The sequence below is a fragment of the Dermacentor albipictus genome, chromosome 3 (genome assembly GCF_038994185.2).
Source record: "Dermacentor albipictus isolate Rhodes 1998 colony chromosome 3, USDA_Dalb.pri_finalv2, whole genome shotgun sequence".
Lineage (NCBI taxonomy): Eukaryota > Metazoa > Arthropoda > Arachnida > Ixodida > Ixodidae > Dermacentor > Dermacentor albipictus.
In genome coordinates this window covers 164,038,889-164,052,319 of record NC_091823.1, presented here as the reverse complement: position 1 = coordinate 164,052,319, position 13,431 = coordinate 164,038,889, and the positions used below count along the sequence as shown (strand labels likewise).

At 44.4% G+C, this 13,431-nt stretch overlaps 1 protein-coding gene across 2 annotated transcripts in view; it reads left to right on the top strand.

Annotated features, from left to right (window-relative positions):
- The window catches only part of LOC135905192 (L-sorbose 1-dehydrogenase-like), a 74,140-nt gene that overhangs the window by 45,811 nt on the left and 14,898 nt on the right, over window positions 1-13,431 (top strand). For both annotated transcript variants that reach the window (XM_070536246.1, XM_065436215.2), the window contains 3 exons: window positions 2,123-2,254; window positions 9,425-9,549; window positions 11,426-11,593. In XM_070536246.1, coding sequence (XP_070392347.1) covers window positions 2,123-2,254; window positions 9,425-9,549; window positions 11,426-11,593 — 425 coding nt within the window. The remainder of the gene's footprint in view (window positions 1-2,122; window positions 2,255-9,424; window positions 9,550-11,425; window positions 11,594-13,431) is intronic.

Here is a 13,431-nt window from a genome sequence, read left to right as displayed (position 1 = left end):
AATTTCTATTTATTGCGAATTTTGCGATAGCAATTATATGGACACAACCGTCGAAATATATCTGTCGGTGTTACCGTGAGCTTTCGTATAAAGTCAAGTGCGATAAGATCCTATCCCGCGCCGTTGGCTGTGCGCGTTAAAGGAAGTTTTTGAGGCTGAGCCGGGCTCGATGGGCGCCCCAAGTATCAATAGGAGGTCACGTGATAAAACGCGCGCAAGCCGGGAGAGGGATGCGCTAGTTTAGCGCGCTTCTCCTCCTCTAGCCGTTTCTCTAGCCCGGTCTTGCGCCACCCTCGCTCTGTTTTGGTGATAATTTCCGATGGACGCAAAGCTGGGGGGAGGGGGGGGGCGCTCAGATAACGCAACTTTGCGGAGACGCTTTGACGGAAGAAGCAGCAGAAGCGTTCGGTCCGCTCTGTTCGCGCCCTTCGTCACGCCAACGCTGTGACAGCGAGTGTTCGCCGTCATTGAGTGAGATCTGTTGTTTGCACGTACGCGCGTGAGCCAGTGCTTCCTAATTTAAGGAGTAAGCGAATGTTTACTGCAGTTTATTCAGCCGATGAAACAACGAACCTTGGTTCGAGCAATAGTTCGTGCAGTGGTTCATGCAGCATTGGGGCGAAACTGCTGTATTTTTGTTTTTATATTTCTAGGGGGTTCCAAAGCAGTGTTGCGTACGCTAATATTTGTTTGTGGCCGCGGAACGCAACGCACTGCGGTAGCCCAGTGGCTTTGGTGTTGCGCTGCTGAGCTCGACGCGACGGGTCCAACCACAACCGCGGCAGTTACATTCCAACGGGGGCAGAATGCGAAAACGCGCGTAACCGTGCATTCCGTACACGTTAAATAACCCGAGCTGCTAAAAATAAATTTGCAGCTTTCCATTACCGTGCGCCTCATAACAAGATATTGATTTTGGAACTTAAATCTTCAAAATTTAGTTTAAGTCGCGGAATTACATTTACAATCGACACTGTTGACTGCACCTACTGAACTTATCTCTTTGCTGTGCTCTCTTTAGTAGCCAATACTTTTTTTTAGATTTACTTATGGTCAGAATCCAGTGTGACAAATCCAAGTTTTCCTTATCATGGGAATCCAGCTATCGCTTAAGCGTGTGAGGTATCAACAAACATGGTCAAGGAAAATCAATATATAGAGTTCGAAGTAATTGCAGAACATGACAAGGATGAAAGAATGATACACGGCATTACAACCAGGACAGGAACCCGAGGGCCTGCCACAGTAGAGTTTATCTGGTATTTCTTCTCCTGCATTAAAATCTTTCTCTCGCCAGACTCATCTCGAATATCAGAGGAATGGTGATCTTCCATGACTCTTAGCGTGCTATTGAGAGTCAAACGGCCCATGCGGGAATGTTGACTCTTCTTTCTGACTCTACTCGCGCAAAAGTGGGTCTTCGGAAGAAAAAAGAGAGTCAAGTTGCCGTGACTCACTTTTTACTCTCTTTTTTCTTAGAGTGTTGGAGCAATTTTGCCTACACTGACACGGGAATATTTCTTTTTTTATGCATTTTTTCCCAGATAATCTTTTCCGAAACTCGGGAATAACGGCATAATATGAAAACAAGGTTATGCCGCAGTCTTAGGAAAATTCACAATATAGATGTTACGCAGGAATCGGGAGGTTTTCGAAGATGCGTCCAACCAGTAATTCTCTAGTATTATTGGGCGATCGTGTGCGTTTTCGATTCAACGAGATAGATACCGTCATTGCGCATCATCGGGTGGGTAAAATGAAAGAGTGGCCGCCTTTCTTTTGGTGTGCTTAGAATCAAACAGCATTCGTTCGCACTTGCCAGTCGTTGTAAATCACATTGTTTTCCCTTAAAACTGAGATTAGCATATCGCAAAAAGATTACCGCAAGACCTCCTTAAGGAGTATCGACTGCTGCGATTATTGAACGTGTGGAACGCAACAGAAATGCGAACGCCACGTGACGTGATACATCGGCGCCAAAAATACATCCGAAATACGCGTGACATGAGTTGTCATTAGGTACAGCTCTCTCTGAAGAATGTACTATCGCATGTAAATAAATCGAAGCAACGTCTTTGTGTGCTCTCGACACGTTTGGTGTTCCTTTATTTTTCTCTGGCAGAGTACCATGGAACGGGCGGCGAAGTGCCAGTGAGCTACGCCAATGCGAGCTCACGGCTCAGCCATCTGCTCCTGGAAGCGTGCATGCAGTCGGGATTTCCTGTCGTCGACTACAATGGCGCCGCGGAGCCAGGTGTGTGCACTCTTGCGTTGAATTTTCACGCGTTACTCCCGCTGGTGTCTGAAAGCAAGCTCTCGCTATTCCTAACCGACGAATCAACAGTTAGCCAGCTGTGCTTTCAAAACCGCGCGCTACCTCCCAAGTCCTTATTATAGGTGACAGAACAAAAGATTACTGGTAAGCAGCTCACCCGAACCATCGATGTTGTTACGCGAACGAAGGATTGAGGCTGGAGACAATTTAAAAAGTATATTTACAAAATATAATGCAACGCTGGCCAATTCAGCCGACAGCTCAAGAGCCAGAGAGGGTTCGTCGTCTTCGTCGGGGCGCCCGCGTGAATCGGCCACAAGAAACACGCAATATGCATGTATCAATATTTTAATGGATGATTAACAGAATCACAGAACCACAGTACATCTCACCCCTCCTAATTCGGAAGGAGAGCTCGCTGGCGCCCTCGCGTTCGTGTTTACCTAGACAGGTGCGTTATAACCTGTCAGATGCTTACGTGTGCATTCTTAGTCACAACGACACCGTGACCTCAGCTGCAAAATGGTTAATCAAGAAAGATTACAGTATACCTAAATGCAATGCGCTTTTCAAATCTGTTCACGGGAGCACAAAATATGCTGCAGGTATCGACGATTAGATTTATTGACAGCTTCCGTGTGCACTGGGGTAATCATGTGATTCGTAAATACTTTAAAAAATTATTCATATGACTCTTACGCCCATATGCAATATGCTATGTGCTCTTCTGGAACGTACACCGTTGTGCATACTAAGCCAGACCGCCCTTTTGCATTTAACAAGATCAGCGAATTCTGGTCGGAAAATATTGGAAATGTACAAGTAGCAAACGAAGAGCAGTGTGAGATTGTTAGGTTGTTGTGATCTCGTAACAAACGAGCTTCAGGGTTCGAATTGCGACAAAGATCTTGTGCAAACCAAAGTGTGCCCTCACTGTGAATAAAGCACTTACGCAAACGTATGATATTTAATATGTATCTGCGCTGACCTAGAGGTAAATGACACAGTGCTATGCTATGCTACTACAGGAACACCGAATGTCGCTTGTGGCTAAAGTTTCCCTTAGCGTTACACCTGGAGAATGTTCTGCGACAGCTTACTTTATGTTACGATTAAACAGTTTTGTTCATCCTTCAGGACACCCTTCCAAACACCACTAGCCTTTCCGCTATTGTGAGTAAGGAAAGCACCTTATTTACAAACATAGGAAGCAACGAGTCAAATGTTGTGTGTCAAAACTTGTTTCAAATCACTACTTCTTCCCGAGTTCCTTTTGTTGAAGATAAAAATATACGTAGCAGTGTACATAGATGAAATAGTCTTCAAAGCTATTTACTTTGCAGAGTAGAGATGAGTCGTTCTGCAAGAAATTACGACTGATTTCTTTCCTTCACTGTCGTATCGAAAACATGAGGCGAACAACTTTAAGAAGAGCCACGTTTTATAATATCTTGTAGCAGGCTACCTTCGATTGCGGAAAATTTTCTTGATATCTCCCAGTAATATTTATTTTTCATTAACGCAACAGAACCATCGTATATCCAGAGAAAAGCAACTTCTCCAGACCAGACGCTCTCATGTACTGTACATCACGGGGAGCTTGTACAAGGAGATCAAATCGCGCCGCCGGAGCACATCAATTTTGGCGTCCTTTGTGGTTCATTAAGCCTCCCATCGCGGTAAGAGAAATACATTTGAATAGCAGCAATGTAATCTTTTATGGAATGTGAGTGCTGCAGAAGACCGCAACGTGGAGCAAGTTCAGGAAAGAGAATGTTGTCATCCACCCGAATACTACAAAATATACCTTTTGGTTTTCTTCGTCGCTCCGCGCTACAGTCGGGCGAATGACCACTTTCACTTTCACATTCTATTAATTTATGAGTTTCACGCAATGTTTCTAATTAGCGACCTTTTATGATCAATAGCAGTAAGACAGACACATATTGAAAGAGCACTATATGTGGCCGAATTTACTGCAATTTCAGTTTTTATAAGTAATTTGTTTTCGCGTTATAATTTGGCCGTTTATTCTGCTGGAATGGCAGACACTTACCCCATATTCTGAAACACGCATTATCTAGAAACCCATGCTTGGCTTAATCTCGATTACGCCCGTGGCCTGAAGGTGCCCAATAAACTCATTGCGTGACCTTGGGCACATTCACATCAGGAGGTCATTGGGCCAATTCAAGGATGCGCTTCTACTTAAAGGGCATTTACGACCACGGGCGTTAGCCTTGGGGACAGTCCCTGTACGCGGGGAGATTTTTCGGCAATAAAGCCAGTGCTGCAGAGATGAAGCTTCTGCACATTTATCAGTCCGCAAGTAGTCGGATTGTCAGAGTGGAATTAGTTTTCGCTTTCGAGTCAGAATCTTTCCGCAGTTTGACATGCGAACAACCTTACACCCGTACTGGTCCACGTACGTACGTGTAGCGTTGCGCGTAAACGCACGCACGCACGCACGCACGCACGCACGCACGCACACACACACACACACACAACACACACACACACACACACAACACACACACACACACACACACACACACACGTAGGCACACGCATATATATATATATATGTAACAGTTAGAATGTGGAAATGTGGTTCAGTGTTTTATTCGTTCCCGGTAATACGTGGTGTAGACTAACGTAAATGCAAAACAAAATTTCCAGCATATCCGATGTCCAACGAGCAGTTAGAACCACTTGCATCTTTTAGCACCTAAAGAACCGCTCATCTCCTGCTTCAACAGTGAGCACATGAGAAAGAAACAGTTAAAGATACCTTCGGTTTCTTCAATTGCGCGTATGGCACTGTTGCTGCATTCGCCACAAGCGCTAGAGTCCAAGCGTTGAAAGTCTTTTTTTTTCTTTCGGTAATGTAAGTCTTGCTCCCACACCTCCTTTATAAGTTGTTGCTCATGACCACCGTTCCAGTATCAGTTTTATTTGATTACATGCGTGATTAGATCGTAAAGCAGCATTTCCACAGCCTCAAGCTTGAACGCCAGGTTGTAGGTAGCAACAAAGCCGTCGAATTGGCTCCACGCGAGCTCAATCCGATTCGGCTCCCAATAATACCGAGGCAACCGAACGACGTCAGCTTCAGCAGCCGTAGCAAGTTGATATGCGTAAAATTGGCGTTTGCTTCGACTGACCAGCTCCAGTAGTTTGCCTTTCAGACGGTTGTCGGAAAAAAGGAAGACTTGTCCCGCAGCTATAACACTGAATGTTAAGGTCTTGAGTTGAAGCGGGCACCTGTTAAGCGAGAGTGCTGTAATACGACGCATTGTCCATGACAGTAACAATGTGGGCTTTATGCTTCGTAGAAGCTGCTCAGAAATGCGTCATTCATTTGCCCACGGCAGTCTCTGCAACCCATTTTTTTTCTCTCGAAAACCAGGCACACTGCATAAAAAATTCATTACCGCTTCCCGCATGGATGGCGATAAGTCGCCTTCCCCCTCACTTTCCGCTTGGAGCCGAAGCCCAGTAAGCAGGCCTTGGCTGAACGCGGCTTTCCGCGGCACCATCTCCTTCGGGTGGCCAGCGTCGACTCAAGTTTCATTGAGACAATATATATCCCTGTAAACAGATCTATTTGAGGTGCACCTTTCGTATTTATTTATTTATTTACCTGATTATTCAAGTATTTAGTGAACTTTGTGATTTATTCCACGTCGGGGTCCTCGACCACATCGCTGCGTATCTTTTCAGCTGTCGGTACCTCGATGCGCATTCATTAACCGCGCGCTTCATGTCGCAGCGCAACGGTTGTGAACGTTACGTGTACCTGGAACCTAGCACTTCCGGTCCTATGGCGGCCGCATTCAGGTGGGAAATTCAGTTTCTTACTTTTTGGGGATTTCAGAGGCGCATGGCGAGCTTCTTATTTTGATCCCTGGCGACAGTGCGTTCACTCACACCGGTGAGCTCGTTGACCGCCCGGAACGCCGCAACTGTGCATGTGCCGGACTGACTGTGCCGTGCACCGGTGTGCTCATTGCACAGAAGCTGCTTCATGGGCTGAGACGACCACTGCTTGTCGGAATTACCGTAAATGTTCAATGCCCCGACTACAACGGTAAGACATCGGCAACAGATGTGCCCGACGGACAAGGGGAACGCCATCTTTACCACTCGTAACGGCGGAGGGCAATCACACAGAAAACGTTGTGCGGTCCTAAAGAAAAAGAAGAGAATGAAGAAACGAAGCTTACTCGCGAGCAATCTACAGTTGGTATGTTTATTTATGCAGCCGCTTGAGTGAGGTAACTCAATCATTTAATTAGCTAGAATTTCTTTTCAACTAAAGAAACAGTGACATTATAGATGGCACCGAGGAACTTCCCGGTGGCGCACACAAATGGGATGTGTTGCAGTGTCGTAGCTTTGACTTCACTGTCATGAAAAGTATTCCCCTAGTATAGTCTGCATTGCGCATAACCAGCGTCTGACTCACGGGCATCACAGTAGCCACTACTGCGCCTAGATGCACGCAATCATATGACGCTAGACTGTCTTGCATGTTAATAAGCTTACTCTCATTTTCAGGGAAAGTAGGAACTGCATTAGGGATACGACTGCGTTCATCAAATTGCTAACGAAAACGTGGGACGCTCAGAACTTACAAATAGGCAAGTTGGTCAGTCACAGTGAATGGAACGTCGCAAGCAAAAGTAGCAGGATGGGCGAGGCTAGACGAATCCCTTACTGCCAAAGGATTTTATTATATTAGGTTGTGAATATATAAAGGAACTAGTGCGCCTTGCGTGTGCACGGTGGCAAGCTACCTCAAAGCGCACATCAAACCAAATCAAACGAAAGACTAAAAACATGTGCAGGAGCCATCCGGCATGATTGCTAATGCCTGTGAACAGCCGAACGCTTGTGCAAAGGCATTCGCGTTATTAAAGGAATGATGCGATTTAGGGTAAATACTTGTTACAATTACAATATTTCGTATAGCGCTTCTCGCTTCATTGAGTTGCTCACCAACACGGCGGAATAGACATGTAACACTGTGGTACAGGGGTTCAGAGTAATAAAGTATAATTAGATATATCAGGCCCGCATATATAGTCACCATTCTTACTCGTCAAGTACCATAAGCCCCGTTTACATGAATGCGACAGTGGCGCATCGCATTTCCAAGCGCATTTGGGAAAGGTGATGCGACGCCGTTTACATGTAGCACCTTAACTCTCGCAAAAACGTAGCGCCACATGTGTCGTATAAGTGAAGTGCAACCGACTTCCGGTGCAACTGGTTTCCGGTTGTGGGCCGAGTGCACGTTGGTGGTTGAGTGCCGAGAAATAGACAGTTTTAGTTTAGCGTACGCAACTTATAGCGTACGCTATACGCTATAGCGTAGCGGACGCGAAGCAGCGCACGTTTTTTGCAGCTTTAGCTGGCCAGCGAGATCTTCCGATCTCGGAGGCCATTAGTCGTCGTTGCGGCTACCTTCCGACTATAGCGATAGGTAGCGCTGACATCTAGAATGTTTCTTTCATTAGGCTTCGCCTCGTTCGAAACGAGAAGCGATCTCGAAAACACCACAAGGTTATCCATAATACCCTGTCGTCGAAGCGGCCTGAGACTAAGCGAAAGTCGTTTACACATTCATTTGCTGCGAACGAAGTGCATTTTACAAAAGCAACGCCAAATTCATTTCGAAGCGGGCAGCCGGGACCACCGCCATGTTGTTTGGCAATTCCTTCCTATCATTCCTAATGCGACGATCCTGCGTTTACATGCTCCGCGAGAGTCGACTCGCGCCCGTTAATCTACCCTCGCCTGGCGCATTAATGCGATGCGCCTTTCTAGCGCATTACTGCTGTTTACATGAATGTGATGCGCTAGAAATGCGATGCGATGCGACACTGTCGCATTCATGTAAACGCGGCTATAACATCGCCTTCATCCTCGAGACGTCACTACATCGAAGTCTCGCGCTCTGCATCCGCATGATTTGGCGTTTACGTTACGGTGTACGTAGCTCTCGAACGCTGCACTGCATATAGCTACCATCGCGCGAGTATGAAGCTGCGTCCTCTGCGACATCACATGTCATCGACGTAATAGTATCGTCGCTGTCCCCACCACTTTGCTGATGTCACACGCACGCTCGCGTCCCACGCACAATTGGCCTCCTTACGCAAAAGTTTTTTGTTCGCCTGGTAGCTCTTTGAAGAAGTCGAAACAATGCTTCCTAATCAGATACATGCAAAATGTTTATCATATACTAGTTTCCCCAGTGAGCTGGATTAGCAATAATTTTTTTTTTTGCGCTTCGGTTGTTTTGGCTTGCTCTGGCCACGGTATTGGCGCAAACTATGCTTGTTTGCATATATGTTCTCGACACATTGCAATAATTTACTTGGAAGTTCATTCTGCCTCTTCGTTCCTTGACTTTCTGTTTTCGCTGCAATAATTCGTGTGGTAAGCTCAACAGGCTTCCAAGATGTATAGACATAAATATAAATCCTGCGAATGGTCTGGAAACGAATCATGCTTGTAGTATGGACACTGCGAGGTGTTCCGGTAAATATTAACATTCAACGGCGGCAGATCAGTGCCTATTGTTGTGAATCCCAAGGATGCTACCGGCAGAGAGAACTGATGTTGATTTTACTAGGTAAGTATCTATAGCATTAATTGTAAGAAACGACCTCTCACTTTCGTTTAATATTGAGGAAAGCAGTGACCTGACTGCCACTCCGTAATCAGCCTTTAATGATTGAGGCGCAAAAAATTTTAGCAATTACGTCATTTCAATATCTTGAAAGGAAAAATATAAAAATAGCAACATATGCCTGGGTAACATTTAGCATCTTGAATATAAAGGAACATCCAGCGATTACATTTCGTTAAGGGATGAGCTGAATATGCGCAATTTCTTTAGAAGCTGATAGAGAGTATTCAATCTTGTTCGCCTCAAATTGAGGCCCTTCCGTTCACTGAGTATGTCGCACAGGTGGGAATCAAGAGATTGATCACTAAGATATATTGTAATAGTTTAAGAATTGCTGCAGCTGTAACCATGGCAGTGCTCTCTTGGTTCTGGTTAGGTGTGACGTTGTATATTACCCAGAAAACAATGAAGAAACAACTGATATGTGGCAGCATTAACCTTGCGTCCAGGGTGCTCTCGCCTGCAGACGAACGTGGCGAACGGTGAGCGCTTTAGCGCGAGCAAGGCCTTCATACAGCCCGTCGTTCGGACACGGAAGAATTTGCACGTCGCCCTGTTCAGCCACGTCACAAAGGTACGCGCCCAGCGCAGCAGTTGAGTAAACAACATGTTCTAGGGCATTTCATTCAGTTTGCACTGATACACCACATAATTTATTGGTGAATCCGCTAGGTGAAAGAGATTCACGGGAATTAAAGCTCTCGCGTTGGAGAATATTTCTAGAAATTCTAAAATAATCCTACAAAGGTTATCGAGAGAAACGCTCACAGTATAAGAAAAAATAGGCAATCTAGAGAAAGTGTAGAAGAACCAATAGCTTTAATTGCAAGTTTACATATAACGACGTAAAAGGATAAGAAACTGAACGAAAGCCTAACTTGCCGCAGGTGGGAGCCGAACCCATGTCCTGAGCATTACCCCTGGCGCCTGAGGTTAAAACGATGGTAAAAATCCGCCACCTTAGCCGCAAGCGGCACTTGCTAACACTGCGATGTGTAACCATCGGCACGTAGACAAACGACCTATACCGTGGGCGTAGAGTGTCTGCCGTGGCAGTGTAATTGATAAAGCACCGCATTCGGAATGCTGAACATGTGTGTTTGACTTCCGCCTGCGGCACCTGACTTTCGTACAGTTTCATTTCGCTACCTTTATTACTTCAAGATTTGAAACGATCATAATATTTTCCGGTTCTACTTTTCTGCCTTCGCTGTCTGTTTGTTCGCACGCAAGCGTCAATATTCCATTTCATACACAGCAGCCAACGCTGCGAAAGCTACGCAATTAGTGTGGTCATAGCAGTGTAACTCCATGTGCTTCACGGTAAGCTTTTCCATATGCGTGCGACGTTTTCCTTGGAATAACTGCTACACGTGTGACAACTGCAACTTGACGTAATAGTTCTGCGGAAGCCCGCAAGGTGGAGAGAGATAATTAATTAGGGGAAAACGAGATATCCAGCCAAACGTAGCTAAGCGCTACAGAGGAAACACGAGTTTCTCGAAAGAAAGGCCTCGCTGTTGAAAAACAAATTTCCCTACCATCTGCAAGAAGCCTGGTTAGCTCAGATGATAGATTGGCTGCCCCGCAAAGACGGAGATCCCGGGTTTGAGTCCCGGACCAGGACAAATTTTTCTTCAACTGCAAGTCCTTTCTTTCGAGGAACTCGTATAAGTATCCTTTGTAGACATGGCTACGTTTGGTGGATGAGTCATTTATTAACCGCAACCTTTATTAACCGCAACTTGGGAGGCGTAGTGTTGCATCAACTAGCGCATCATTTGGATTTCCTTGTGCTTCCACAACTCGGCCTGCTATTGTTTGGGTCGCGAGAACAAGTAGTGAAATGTGGCCACTCGTTGAAGAATCGGGTCACTCAGCTCGTTCAGTGGTAAATAGGTTTAGATGTGTGATGCATTGTGCGCAGTAAACACATTTCATAACATAACAGTATCAGCCTTTATTCTGCATCGAATTAAATGGCACGTGCCGATATATGTGTTTTTATTATGTGTTTTAATATCTGAGGCCGTGAACGCAAACACTGAGATATGCCTCTCTATCATTTCTAGCCTTGCCTGCTGTGTACGAAGCGAGGTACTGTAGGCCCAAATAGAGCACCTCGAATCACTTTATTATCTTCACAGTGTAAGGAAACTTTTTGCTACTGCTCAGTGATAGAACTAATTTTGCTTTGAATATGGACCGCAACGATTTGCATGTTTACGGGTAGCATCATGTCACTATCATTATGATGCATAATTTTTCCTGTGTATAGCACTACGCACTGCTATCATCACCCTATCTGAACGTCAACTTGATAAATTAGGTTGATAACACCACAACCTAGTGGAAGGAAACGACTAAATTGAATGCACGCTTCCACCAAAACTCAATAAAGATGATTTGGCAAGCATACGTAATAGTCCCTATGTCATGACCAAGTGCAGGTGAATTTCGAAGGAAGTCACGCTGTGGGCGTAGCGTTCACAATGTTCGGCCAACCACAGAATGTGTCTGCACGAAAAGAGGTGATTCTCTCAGCAGGCACGGTAGGATCCGCTCAACTGTTGCTTCTCTCCGGTGTGGGACCCCGAGAAGATTTGGAGCGCCTAAAGGTAGGCAGTGCATATCATCTCTAGGAAACTTCACTGACATGTTCCAAAGATAGCGCAAGTATTGTTTGGGAAATTTGCTTCAAATTACTTTCCTGCAGGGTTCTCATTATTTACAATGCGCTTATTTGTTTAGTTGCGTTTACTGCTCCTTTCTCTTTCTTTGTCCGCGGTATCGCTACATTTTACAATATTTAGGCTATTCAGTACGCAAGTAGTGGTTCCTTGCTGCCTGCGAGCCACATACTTTCTAGGCTGCAATTTAAAAAAAAAATTATGTTGTCTGTATATATGTCGGTATGTGCGAGCGCGAATCAGAAACCCTCTCCCCTATTTTTTATGAGCAAAAGTAAGGAACAAACAGGTTATTACAAATATACGTGCTGATCTACCTACCTTACACCATTTTTACTCATAGTCGGTACACCGATTCAAACATTTGAATCGGTGTACACCATAGCCACTAAGCAACCACGGCAGCTGTGTATGTATGTATGTATGTATGTATGTATGTATGTATGTATGTATGTATGTATGTATGTATGTATGTATGTATGTATGTATGTATGTATGTATGTATGTATGTATGTATGTATGTATGTATGTATGTATGTATGTATGTATGTATGTATGTATGTATGTATGTATGTATGTATGTATGTATGTATGTATGTATGTATGTGTTTTTACACCCAATCTCATCATGTGTGCTCGATGCTCCTCAGGTTCCCTATACATCATCGTGGCCATCAGCTTTCATTGCTTTCAAAACTATACCAGCTGCGCTAGATAAAAAGAACACCTGCTCTAAATTGCAGGCAGGCCCAGGAGACACCATATTTTATTAATTTATTCATCAGAGTGCTGCTGGCTTTATGAGGGTTTGGAGACCACCTCGTGAAATTAGTTGTTCTAATATCCGCATGGTGCATAAAGGTTCATCAGCCCCGTAGTAGCACGGAGCTACTGAAGACACCAATGTGGGCTTCTCAGAAACAGAGCTTCGTCACTAAGAAATTATGCACGTTCCGGGTTCTTGCACAATTTCTTTAACAGAAAGCATAGCGTAGATAGTAACTACAAAAGGTAAATTTTTCCAGTGACACTACAGCCTATCATAAAAAACACCCAATACGGAGGGTTAATCGAGGCTTAATGAGAAATAACACGTAAGTTTTTCACAGTGTCCAAATAAACCGGATTTCTTATTTTAACGTTAACATATTTATTACAAATCGTGTGTAGCATTTAGCACAGATGTATTTATTGAGCTGACAAAGAGGTACACAATACATACAATGGAGATCGTTAAGGATATTCGACTAATTAACAAGCTATCTCTAATTAGGCTTTCATTTAATTACTTAAGCGCGCATAGTGATATACACGAATAGAAGAGAGTGATTTCACAAGGCACAGATACTTAGAACAAACTTTTAAACTTGAACCAGTTTTGGGATAAGCGTACTTAGTGTAAAAAGGCACTGTTGTTCTACGCTTACTTTTTCGACAAAATGCATTTGTGGTCATTTAAACTCAGAAATTACTGGAACACCAATGCACTCTGTCACAAACTTTGGGAAGGCATATCTCTAAAGTGGTCCCATCCTCAGAAGTCGTTCAAAGTGGATACAACTTTAAACTTCAGCAGCAACAATTCAGAAATTGCATCATCACGCGTAATGTAATTACTGTAAAAGTTAGCAAGAAATGATAATTGCTCAAATATTCATTTTGATTTTTTGAAAAGGGAAAACGGACGGATAGAGAAAAGACATATTCAAGTTATTAGTCACCCTTTCAGTTAAATAACGGTCTGCGGGAATGGTTTTATGAGAAGC